Below are 13,043 nucleotides of genomic sequence, written 5' to 3'. Positions count from 1 at the left end.
GAGCAAAATGTTTCAGCATCCCACGCCACCGGCTACCACTATCACAGCTCCGGGGAGGGCTGCTGCCATCCACAGCCGAGAGGCCCCCTGCGGTTGTGGATCAATCCTGGCACAAGGGGGTGGTCTCATTAAGAAGCCTAACATCAACTGGCATCCTCACATAACGTGCTAGCTTGCATGCCGTCCACGGTGACAAGAAGGGACATTCCTCCTCATGCCGCAGCATGCGACTGGAGGATTTCCAGGAGTGTCCTGTCTGGCTGGACATGTCTCTCACGCAGCAAACCCCAGCTCACTTTGGGAGAAGCTGCTACAAATGCCGTTGTTTTGGCATTGGCTCCTCATCACATTGTGGTGCTTGGATGTGACACTCCCTGATTGTACCAAAGAATCAAGCAGGGGGATCAAAGAAGTTGCAACACACAGCTTCAAGCTTGTCCCATAGCCAGGCTGATGCCCAACGGTGTTAACCTCAGGGTTGTACTCTGGCCATTGCTCTGTTCTGTGGCACTCTGCGGGTTTCAGAGTTATCATTCCTGGTGAATTTTTTAAAAATGTGTCCATAAAATGCATGTTCCGACTGGAACAGTTATGAAAAAGTCCTCCATGAGGAATTCAAACCCCACAATAACGAGCAAAGTTTAAATGCTTAGAAAGATAGGAAGTGCATGCAGATGGATTAGATACAGAAAATAAATCCTGGAGGTAACCAAGCAGATAGATCAGAAGTGGGCAGATAGATTAGATAGGAAAGCTACCCTCAACACAGGACTCCTTAATGTTCCCAAAATATGTTAATGAGATGATGTGCCAAGCAAATTAATTAGTGCTTCAGCCTCTTGGGAAACCTGTAAGGCCAACCCGCTGGATCTGGGGTGAGAAGATAATAGTTTCTGATGACTACATAACATCAGCATGCGAATGTAGCTGGGCATTTGCAGAGACGGTTGTGCTAGAGGCCTGTTCCTCGAGTGCTCAGCCGGGTCTCACAAGAGCCCAGTTTTCAAGCTCCAGTGTAATGTTTGTCACTGACAGGCATGTAGCACTAGTGAGTGTGGTAGTGACCTGCTATAGCACTACGACATGAGATGCCTGGCAAGTGGCACCCAGGGTTCTGTGACATGCCTGAGAACTAAAGTTACTGACGTAAGATGGACAGAGGGAAAGTCCTTTGAAGTTGTAATGGGGACAGGTAGGGAACTCAAGAAGGCAGGAAAGTAGAACCAGGAGCACCTGAAAACACCATTCATACAGTTTTCTTACTGTCTTCAGGGTAACCAACCCTCGCGTCAGGCACAGAGACAGCCCTGTTGACCTTGATCACCAACCTGATCTTGGAATGTTCATGCTGGTGTTAACGTATATTATAGAGGGGAGCTAGGATGCTTATGGTTGTTTACATTAAAGCTGTGACACAGGTTGGGAAGACTAAAATGCAGTAATAGGCTTTGCAATATGCTTGAGGCCTAATGGGTCCCAGCAGTAGCAGGAAGCATAAGAGTTAACATGAGTGCCAAGGTCAAAGCAACACGTATCTTGTGATAAACAAGTAAGCCGCCAAAGGACAAAACCAATGGATTGCTAATGGAGTTCTGGTACATGGAACCACAGGGTTATCCACCTTAGCATGCTGGAAATGCACTGGTGCAAGTCACTTGTATAAGAACTCAGCACTGTAATTTTGGGCTGCTGGAATACCATACATGGGCAGGGGGCAGAGACTTATTCTACATACGGCCACTGAATACTGTGGGGGTATGGAAAAGGGATGTAAAATAAGGTACAATCTCTGGGGGCATGCGGGGGTGACAGAATGGCGGAACCCTGGCCTTTCACATCCCGCTTACGATGTTCTCTACTTCCTGGTCTTCTAGCTTGTCTTCAGTCACTTCTGATGGTCTCCATAAGGTTGGGAGAACCCACCAAGCAGGAGATCGGTCTGTTACATTTATCTGAACTTTGGAATTTTGCACCGTATGTTATTCAAGGGGCTACCTCTAGGGAGAGGGGTAAGGGACAGATAGGCCTTCTTCACAGGAGGGAATTTTCCTCTGTGTGTATCTGTCTCTATGTGGTTGTCTGGACCCTCTCTGATTCTGACACTGATCTTGTATTACGTACCTTAGCAGCTGTTCCAGATCAATATAAACCACGTGACTCTGTGCACGTCTGTGGGGCTGCCCATCTGAGATTAGGATCAGCTGGGCTGTGGTTTCTAACTGGCACTGTCTGAGCAAACCCTCTGAGCTGGAGTGTCCTCCCAATGCATTTTAATGTTCTTGTTTCCATCCACTATCTGCTCAGCAGGTTTTCTCCTGACAAGGGTATAGACATGACAAGAGTCCGTTCTTCAGGGGTCATCACATACTGATGCCCTGGAGGAGAAAGAATACTGCCTGGAGCAGCCCGTGGGGCATATTAGTTCCTGGCAGGGCAGCTGAGAGGGTGAATGTGACCGGTGCAATGGTGGGAAGCTGGAGCTGAGGAGCTCCACAGCACCTCAGATGCTGGAAACACATGGCGATAATTTTAAACCAGAGACTAGGAACCTGAGCTAAAGCCCACCATAGCCAGTGGAAAAAACTTCCAGGAACTTCTTGGATCAGGTTGTGAAAAGCAAGCACAACCATCTTCTTTTGTGATGCACGGAGCAAACGGAAAGGAATCTGCTATGGAAAATAAACAGGGAAAACTGGAACCTGTTTGGAAGAGGCTGTTGTAAAATTCACTGTGGGGACCTACTGCTGTCCAGGAGGAAACTCCACAAGCAGTGGAGAGTCCTTTCAGCCTCATGTTTCCTTGGCTGCCATTTTCCACTCCCTTGCTGATCAGCTTCCCCCAGTCCACACTGTGTGGTACGGCATTGTGCCTTCTTCAGTGAGTGGGCGATGTGGAGCTATCAATGGGGAAGCTACAGCTGGCTTCCTCACAACACCCTGCTTGGAGAGCCGGGGATGGCACAGTCCCTTCTAATTCCTGGTGAAATTTGGCACACAGAGGCCAGATGTGCTAACCCACCTTCAGAGGGGAGTCGGGGGCACATGAAACAGCTCATCAGTGAATACAAAAGTTTTCTTAAAAGATCTACTCTAGGGATTTTTGGGGCTCTCAGGGCTGTGTCCTACAAGAGGCCAAATGAGATGGTCACAGTGGTACATTCTGGCCTTGGAAACTATGATTAAGAAGTTACCTCTGGTGCCTCCGGTGTCTATTCTGGATATTCAGGTCCCTCCACAAACGAACAGGGTCTCTCGAGTCCGTCGCTCATGTCCCCTCTTTTCTGTTAACGGACCATTTCTTGGGCTTCCAACCTATCCCCCTTTGAATTCTGGCTGCAAAGGACTGATAAACAGCCAATAAACAATAGTCCCGTATTCTTGAAAGTCCCTTGTTCTCAGGCTCTAGAGCTGCCACCAAGATGCTTAAATGCGTGGCTGTGTTGCAGCAGTGGGCAAAACATTTCCCTCTGCAGTGCCCTGGCTCTGCGCAAGGTATTAGATTGTAAGCTGTTTGGGGCAGGGTGACTCTTTTTCTTCCATGTGTGTACCACACTGGACCCGAGTTGAGTCCTGATCCATGAATGGGGTGACCAGGAAATGTCACAATAGATATAATATGGTGGTATCAACAAATTAATTTAAGGCAGACACACACACACACACACACACACACACACACACACACACACACACACACACACACACACACACACACACACACACACACACACACTCTCTCTCTCTCTCTCTCTCTCTCTCTCTCTCTCTCTCTCTCTCTCTCTCTCTCTCTGCAGTGTCTTTGACAGGTTTGTTGTTTGTTTCCCCAGCAAAAAGGCATTGCAGGATGCTAGGGGAGTCAAGGCATCAGCATGACTCTCTCCTTCCTGCTGAAGTTAAGGGCTGATTACGCAGCCAATCAAAACAAGCCTCCGAGTCAGAGCCGATTCAGAATATTCCTTTAATATGTCACAAGCCATTTACCACGCGCAAGATGAGAGGAGAGAAGATGCGAAGAGACGACCTCTTCTCCCAGGCCACGGGAATTAACAAAGCCAGACATTTGAATGCTTTGGAGTTATTTTAACAGTGTAGGCATAATCAGGGTTATTAGGCCTTTCTGGGGGAACTACTGAATATACATTGGAATCTTGCAAGTCTTCTGGTTGTTTGTAACTGTCTGTAGCCAGGTATTCATTCAGAACAAGCAGCAGCCTCGACTTCTCGGGTTATTCTCTGTTCTCAGCTGTTCTTTATGCAGTCTCAAGTCACTGGGGTTGCATCTGTGTCAGGGGTGGAATCTGGAGACAAACGTTCATTAACCAGCCTTTGTAGCTTCCTCCAAGTTAAAACCTTAATGTACAAATTGCTCCGGAAGGCTGTCTGATCTGGTGGACTGGTGATCAGCTCGGCTTGACTGCTAATCCTACCACTGGCCATTTGCTGCGTAGACCTCAGGGCCAGCCCACAACATTTTGGCACCTTATGTGGGGAGCTCAAATGACTCTCCCATGCCCCCTCACTTGGGCCAAAACTTTGAAAGGTGTCAATTCTGCCTTCTTCCTGTTCTGCTCCTCTCATGGTACTGCTCTGCTATCTACCTATGCACCAGCAGCAGACACAATTTTCTACACTCTGGGTCCTAGTGGCGCCCCCCACAGTCTGGCACCTGAGTTGGCCACCTCAGTTCGCCTCATAGTAGGGCCAGCCCTGGTAGATCTTGTTGAATGACTTGACTTCTCTGCCTCAGTTCCCCTACCTGTAAAATAAGAGTAAGGATATTTCTTATCCACCTACCAATGATGTTACCAGGGTTTATTTGTTGAGTATTAATTATAGATCGTTACACATGTGCTTAATTGCACTGCCGGGTCCCTCAGTCCTAAAGAGCTGACAATACAAGTAGTACAATCTGAGTTGAAATATTTTCTGTGTGGAATGAATTTCTCTGCAACGTGGTATTTGTTTATCACTTTCATGCTCTGACCTCAATAAGTCAGTGTTTGCACAGCACAGGACAGATCCACAGGTTGCATACATTGGCGGAGCTATGATAATTTACCCCCATGGAGAATCTGTCCCATATATATAAATGATTACATACGTGTTATGTTATGTGTAGCTATTTATCAACACCAGTTGCAGTAGTAGCTAGAAGCTATTTTTTAGTATTATTTTTGCAAAGTAGAACAGCAATTCATTCAACCCAAATTTAGCAGCATTTTTTTACAGCAGCCTTCAAGTCCAAGCATTGAGAATCAAGCTGCAGTCCTGCCTCACAGTCAGAGGAGGGGAGGATAGTTTTACAACAGGAAAAAGAAAACCCATGTCCCTTAAAGACAGCTCAGTCCACAATGTCTCCATCCTTGGTGTGTTCCCATCTCCCCCCCAGCACCTTTGTGATTTCTTCCATGTTGCCCCTCGGGACTGCCTGCAGGTATCAGTTCACGAAGCTGCCGTCTTGTCCTCTTTCAAATCTCTGCTTCGGCCTCGTTTCTACCACAGTGTCTCTGGGAAACTGTCAGTGGATGTAGATGGCTTGGATTTATGTTAATACTAGCATACTTAGCCAGCGTTGCCCGGGTCCTCAGTGCAGGGAGCTGGCGGTATGGGGGGTGGCTTCTGGGATGGGGGGGGCACTGCAGGAGGCTGGGAGTGGAGGGGGGGAGTGTTTGAGAGGGTTGGGGGTTAGAAGGGGCTCAGGGTGGGCGGGTCCCGCGGGTCCCATCTAGCATGGGCCTTTTTTCTCCTCCCAGTCCTCCCCCTGCAGCTGCCAGGGGCATTTTCTCATCCTAACCCCTCCCTCCTGGCCGCCAGAGCCTTTTTTCTTCACCCCAAAGGCCAGGAGGGAGGCAAAGGGTTTGGAGCAGGGAGGCTACTTACCCAGTCTGCAGGAAGGCTACTTAGCCAGTCTGCTGGCTACTCCCTTGGTGGTATGGCTGGCCCCACTGGACACTGCACCACAGCTCTCCCCTGAGGGCTTATTGTCCCATCCCCCCCCCCCCCGTGACCACTCTCAGTATCGTGTCCCTCCCTTAGCATGTTATGGCATACAATCCCTTTCCCCAGGCTGCTGATTGTCCTGGCACAACCAAGCCCTGACTCTACTTTAACTTAGGAGAAGAGGAAGCTACATACCAAATTTGGTGGTGCTAGCTCGTACCATTTAGGAGTTCTTGAGCAAACAGACGTGCACACAGACAGACACAAACTTCTAAAATATATAGAGAGATAGGTTGACCTCATTGCTTATTAATTAATTAAAAACTGAAATTCATCTATGACCTCAATTTTCCAACACTTATGATTCCACTTTACTACTGTATGCAATCCCATTCACTTGGGTATAAATTTAAGCACATATTTGCAGGATCATGCCCTAACTCTGCATCTAGCTGGTCTATCTAATCAAATATTTCCTGACAGTTTTCTCCCTTCCCTGTGACTTCTGTTTGCCTGTTGCACTCAGTGTTTTACTGTGTCTTAAATTAGACTGTAAGCTCTCTGGGACAGGGAGTTTGTCTTGTGTTCTGTTTTTATAGAACCTAGTATAAGGGAGCCCTGATGTGATTGGACTCTGTAGACACTGTCATCATATAAATGAAAATGACACGTGCTAGTCCTTATCTGAAACACTACTGTTAATACGGAACCCACATAATGGGGCTACAGATTTGCTATGTATACACTCAACTTCTTCCTATTCTCCTGTTTCTGTTAGTTTGAAATTTTCAAATACTTCCTTGTGTTCTGAAATGTATTCCGATGCCGATTTTTGTTTTCTTGCCATTTTAATGTCAAATCTTTTATCTTTTATCTGCTACCAGCTTGAAATGCGTCTTTGTTGGGTATGAGGTTCATCAATGTGTTCAGATGCGCGTGTACTTCCGAGTTTGTGTGCACGCCTGGTTTTTTTATTCTGTGTATCTTCTGGACTACTACAAAGTCTTACTTGAGCAGGAAGCTCTGTGTGTCTACACAGACTATTGTATTATCGTAACACATATATCTCATGCAGTGTGTTGTATTTTCCTAATAAAACATGTTATGTTTTATGTATTTGGATGATTGAAATGTAGGGTGAAAATTGGAAAAAAAAGCGAATAATACTTTTTGTAAAACCTGGGATTTATTAAAAACTGAAAATGAAGGAGCTTCCAGTAACACAACTCCGTGTTTGTACAGAGCCAAGCAAAATGGGGGTCTTGGGCCTTAAGGTAATGCAAATACAATAAAATAATAATAATAATTAATAATGCAACACGAGGCAGGAATTTCCTCCTCGTGTCCATTTATGAATACTTAGCAGTACATGTTTATATTGAGCTATAAATGTGTTCAGTGCTTTCCAGGGATTAAGAATAAAGACATGGGGTGAAATCCTGGCTGTGGATTGGGACCTAAGAGCAGACCTGACCAACTGAGCAGACCTTCCTGGCAGAGATGTCAGACATGATCACTGAGGTGTGGAGAGCCTAGTAAGTTTATGAAGGGCTTTATATGCAAGTATGAAAACTTTGACTTGTGGCTTTTAAAGTAACAGCCACGATGTAGTTCATAGGCGGCAGGTGCAAAACCGACTCCCTTGAACCCTGAGGAGGCACAAGGTGCTGTATTCTGCAGTTATTGTAGCCTGCTCATCAGGCGGAGGGAACCCCGGTTAGGACTGTCAGCAACTAGATGACTCAGCCACATCGTATCCTTCATGTCATCACACACTAATACAAGCATCATGATGTTGCTTTTTTTTGGGGCTGTGGGACAAATGGCCAAATTTCAATGATACTTTGGACTTCTGTAATAGTGTACTTTTCATCTGAGGATCTCAAAGCACTTTACGAGAATTAACTGGGCCTCCCAGTCCTCTAATATAGCAAATCAAGTATTGACAGGCCTAATGATTCAAAACTCATGAGGCATCTCTCCAAAATAATGAGATCGGGGTTCCTTTTGTTTGCGTTCTGTTTTGGGGTGCTTAGGGTCATGACACTCTGGTCATGTTTTCAAGCTTTTTTCTGCACCCACGAGAGCTAGAAACTCTATTTGTAAAGACAGTCTGAAACTCCCACATTTTCTGTAGGATTTGAGGCATAAAGAAAAACACCAAATATTGTGAGACTCATAACATAATCACGAGAAGTGGCAACTCTGGGGGAGGCATAGCAATGTTAAGTGACTTGCTCAAGATCACCTGGGAAGATGTGGCAGAGCCAAGTACAGAATCCAACCCTCGTGGCAGAATCACTTATCAGCATTTTTTCCTCATAATGGCAACATTGGATGGTCCTTAGGCATAGTCATAGTATCCCAGTATGGTGTGGCATGGAAGTGAGAAGACTTGAGTTCCATACTTGGCTTTGTTATTGAGTGACAATGGACAGATCACAAAGGCCTGAACTTTTTAAGCATTCACTCATCTGAGAGTTTTTGGCTGCCCACCTTGAAACGTCCCAGTCCCGATTTGCAGAAGCGCTGAGCCACAAAGACGACATGAGCTGTGTGCGTGTCACACCTCTGAAAACAACGCCCTACGCATGGCAGAATGGGCACACAAAAAAGCGGCTTGCTCAGCTCTTTGCGCCTCATCTTCTCTAGTGCTACAATGGGTGCTTGAGACCCACAGTCAGCTGGGATGTTTCAAAGGTGCGGTAGGGGCTTAGGAGCTACCATTGATTTTTCAGGAGGGTTTAGCCGCTGACTCCCATAGGATTCTCCGACAATCCCTATATGTTACATGTAAGCACAAGACATGATACAGTCTCCTCGTGTGACCCCCCCCCCCCCTTCACTACAGTGGGAGTCACCCATGTGCTAGAGCAGGGACAGGCCACAGAGGGGCCCAGCTATTCAGGTACCAATACCATTGCATGGAGGAGCTGCGCCCATGTCTAGGGGGAGAGGGCTGGTGGCCCCCCAGGAGCAGTGGCTGGGGCTTTCGCTGGGTGGGGCTGGAGGAGCAGACACTGCAGGGGCTTTGTGCTGAAGCTGGGAAGGGGCACAGACAGCCCATGCTGGGCTGGGGGGGCTCTCAAGGAGGGGGTGTCCCTGGACCCTGGGGGGAGCAGCTGCAGCCCTGCCAGGCGGCTGCGCTGGTGAGTCAGCACTCGGGCCTGCTGGCTGTGCCCGGAGCCCTGCAGGGGGGAGGGGGCGCGCCAGCCTCTCTGGCACCCACAGCCTGGGGGTGACACTGAGCCCGGGCCGAGGGGCGCCCCGGAGCGGGGCGCGCTGGGAAATGGAGTCTTCCCCGGCAGCCTGGGGCTGAGTCCTGCCCCGGGGCCGAACTGCCGCTCCCAGAGTGCCCCGCGCGGGAGAGGCGGGGGAAGGGGGCGGTGCCGGGGAGAGGCGCGCGGGCAGGGGGCGGGGCCGCAGGGGGGTTGTCCTCGTCGCGGGCGGCGCGCGCACAGCAGCCGGGTGCAGCCGCCGCCGCCGGAGCCGGAGCCGGAGCCGCAGGAAGAGGAGCCGCCGCTGTCGCCGCCTCAGCCGGAGCCGCCCCGCTGCGCGCCCAGGGAGCCGCCCGCCGCCTCCGCTTCGCCCGCGAGCCCAGCCCCGCTGCGCCCCGGCCGGCACCATGGTGGACCGCGAGCAGCTGGTGCAGAAAGCCCGGCTGGCCGAGCAAGCCGAGCGCTACGATGACATGGCGGCCGCCATGAAGAACGTGAGTCCCCCCCCCGCCTCCCCGCTGGGCGCTCTCCCCGCGGGGGGGGGGCGCCTCGCCCGTTGGGGGCCCCAACCCCCACAAAGCCCGTTGGGGTCCGTGAGCGGGGCGGCGTGGGGCGGGGGCTGCGCCCCCTGGCGGGTACTCCTCGTGAAGAGGGGGAGGGGCGGGGACCGCTGGTGGTGGGCGGGGGGGGGAGGGCGGGGCAGGTGGTTCTGCTCTGGCGGGAACCGCTGGTGTGTTGGGGAGGGAGGGGCGGGGGCTGCGGGCCTCTGGCGGGAGCCGTTGGTGGGTGGGGGGGGCTTCCCGGGCGGGGGTCTCTGGTGCTGTGGGGGAGGGCCGAGGAAGGTTGCGCGTCCCCCCCCCCTCCAGGCGGGGGTGGGGTGGGGGCGGGGGCGCTGCCTCCTCCCCCGCACGAGGCCGCTCCAGCGGAGCCTGGCGCTGAGCGTGGGCTGTGGCTTGCGGGGCTCCCCCGGCTCGTGTCCCCTTTGGCTCTTCCCTCCCACCCCCCCCGCCCGGCTGGGCTGCCCCCGCTCTTGTCCTTTTGCAACCCGGCGTGGGGGGTGTCCCCTCCACTCTTCCTCCCCGCCTTCTGCGCCTGGAGGGGAGAAGGGATTTGGGCCCCTCCCCTGGCTGGCCGGGCTTGCTTAGTTAGCATTGTCCCCTTCTGAGGTAGGGCTGGGAGGGGGAAGCGGTAGCGCAAGCGAGGGGACATGGGTAAGAGAGGGGAAACCTCCAGCATTGCTCAATGTGGGTGACTTATGGCTCAGCTCTCCCATCCCATGTGTTTGAGGGAGTGGGGGGGGGGGGGGGGAATCGGTTTGTGCTGCCTTCTCTGCAGGGTTGGACAAAGCAGTGGAGCTGCAGTCCTTTTTTCCCCCTGCCTTGTATCTGGGCGGTGCCCTCCCTGCCAGTTTTTTCCCATTAGTCTGCTCTTCTCTCTCTTCTCTCTCTCCTCTCCCCCCCCCCCACCCAACATCATCCTCTGCCACCTCCCTTAAACTGCTTCTCCTGACAGGTCTCAGTGAGCCTTCTTCTGGAACTTTAGATCTTTGGATTGTACATATAAAACCTCATCTTGGAGATTGACATGTATGTTATCTCTAGCAACCTATCTCACATCATTTAAATCTTTCTTTCTTAGAGGTCACAGTGAACCTACTCAGGGGAATTGATAATTGTATGTGCAATTAGTAAAAATCATACTGAGGAATTTTAATGCATGTCTTTCCCTATAGCTATTAAATTCTTCCTAGTTTCTCTAATGCACCTCTTTTTCCTGTTTCTGCCTGTGGCACATTATCCTTTGTTTGGGGGGGAAAAATACATGTCCTTCAATTATTTTATTTTTATGATGTTTGTTTCAAAATTTATTAATTTATAATTTAGTTTTGTTTGTTTTTATACTCCTAAAATAAAGGCTCTGTATTTAGCAGACTGATCTGATTTGTGATTATTAAGGAACATTAATACAGACACATTTTGAAAATCAATAAGTAGAAAAATCTCTTATCTGATCTTGCAAACAAAGCAATCGTGGGAGGCAGTATCAAGTCATTCCAGAAGATTCTGCATTTGTCATATTGCAGAGAGGCTAGACTGGGTGGAGGGAGGGAGGGGTAGCTTTAAAGGGGAAAACTGTTCTTTATATTTGCCTTGTTAGTCAGGTCTGAGCCTTTAAGAGAGAAGCTGGGTGTCCTCCCTTGCAGAAGAAAAGTGAATGCTGATCTTGGAATGTCGCAGTCTGTGTAGGATGCAGCTATCTGTGCCTGTATTGCACCATTTTGTCAATTACCTTGCATTTTTTTGAAGACAGAACTGTCAAAGCCTGACAGAATGGGGAAGGAGATACGCCAAATGAAATATGGAAAAATCAGAATAAGATAATAGCTTGACAGTATTCACTGGTGCTAATATCTGATGTTCTTCTCTACCGCAGTATGAATTTTATGCAGTTCTGAGACTACTGGCAGCTTTAGTTATCAGTTTAAAGCAGCTGCTTGTTTTGAGTGCAAGAATTAAATCTTTTATATGGGTAATTATTACTATGGAAGAAAGAATGTAATATGGCTGAGCACTTAACAAATGGAAGCCTTCTCACAGTATTTCATTTCTACCAAAATTTCACTGGCACACTTACACCTTTTCTAGATTTAAAAGAAGAATTCTCAGTTAATCAAGGACAGGGTTAATCTTTTATTGGCCATCACTGAAACAGCGGACTGGCATAATGCTGCATCTCCAATTGATGCAGTTCAACTAAAACTGATTCACATTGGGACTTGTTTGTGCTAAACCCTGCTTCAGCACATGAAAAGTAGATCTTTGTTCTTACAAGACTTGTAAAATACTGCTTAAATTTGAGCTCAATCCCATTAATGTACTTGTCAGATTTAGTTGTGCTTAATATTTGTCCTGTCCAGTTGTGCAGGAGGCTTATGACCTCTCACTCATTTCTGTAGCAACACGTGGGTGTCTTAAGTAATGAAAGAAGCTACAATGTACCCAGGTGGTAGCAAAGAGGATGCAAGTTGTATATGTTCATGGTAAACCTGAAATAATGATTCAATTGGATTAATATTCTCCCCAGAAAACTACCAGTAGGTCTCTTTCAGTTGTCCTTTCACAATTGGTGCATGTCACTTCCTGACAGGTAAATAAACTTTTACATCAACAATTTCCTGATTTTATAAGACATTAAATATTTGTAGTGATTGTTCAATTAGCTATGGCTCTCGAGTTTGCATTGAGCACTAGATATTTGAAGCATTAGCTTTTTAAAATGGCAATTCAAAAATTTTATTATCAGTCACTTAATGATTGATGGTTCTATGTGATGCAACTTCCAGTCACCTAATTCAGTGAGCACCAACATGTACTATTTTGGAAGCTCTTAAACGCAGGCATTCTATTAAGGGCTTCAGAATCAGTCTGCTACATTAGAATCCTGATTACATCACCCAGTGGGTAACCATCAATGTGCAAGGAGATTGTACTCTTCAGGCCTTCTGAAAATGCTTTAAATAGAAAAATGTACTGAATGAAAATGCAGTCTCTTTATTCAGTGTTTCAACTCTTGACTCTAGTAGGAACTGTCTATATTAAAAGCAGGATTGTAACTTGATAAAACCACTTAACCCGTTGATGCATTAATGTGCAGGGCATATGCAAACTGAACTTGTTAGTGATTCCTGTTTAAGCAGGTCAGTATTGCCATCCAGTCTTTGAGTTCTATATGGTTATTGAAATGTCCCATTAAAGTGTGGTGTACTGAGTTGCGTTTGCCATAGTGGATCAGGGTAAAACTAGATTCTTGTAAAGCTCCTGGTGGTTGGTCTGTCTCTGGAGTAGTCTGTGTATTCTAACTATTCAGTCAGTCATAATGTTAACTT

The 13,043-nt window shown here is 48.3% G+C and overlaps 1 protein-coding gene across 1 annotated transcript in view; it reads left to right on the top strand.

Moving 5' to 3' along the window:
* Positions 1-9,390: 9,390 nt before the first annotated feature.
* Positions 9,391-13,043, top strand: part of YWHAG (tyrosine 3-monooxygenase/tryptophan 5-monooxygenase activation protein gamma) — a 42,385-nt gene continuing 38,732 nt past the window's right edge. Inside the window, exon 1 of the mRNA XM_075904956.1 lies at positions 9,391-9,651. Coding sequence (XP_075761071.1) covers positions 9,565-9,651 — 87 coding nt within the window. The 5' untranslated portion in view covers positions 9,391-9,564. The remainder of the gene's footprint in view (positions 9,652-13,043) is intronic.

This window comes from Pelodiscus sinensis, chromosome 21 (genome assembly GCF_049634645.1).
Source record: "Pelodiscus sinensis isolate JC-2024 chromosome 21, ASM4963464v1, whole genome shotgun sequence".
NCBI classification, from domain to species: domain Eukaryota; kingdom Metazoa; phylum Chordata; order Testudines; family Trionychidae; genus Pelodiscus; species Pelodiscus sinensis.
This window is presented reverse-complemented; position numbering and strand designations above follow the sequence as displayed.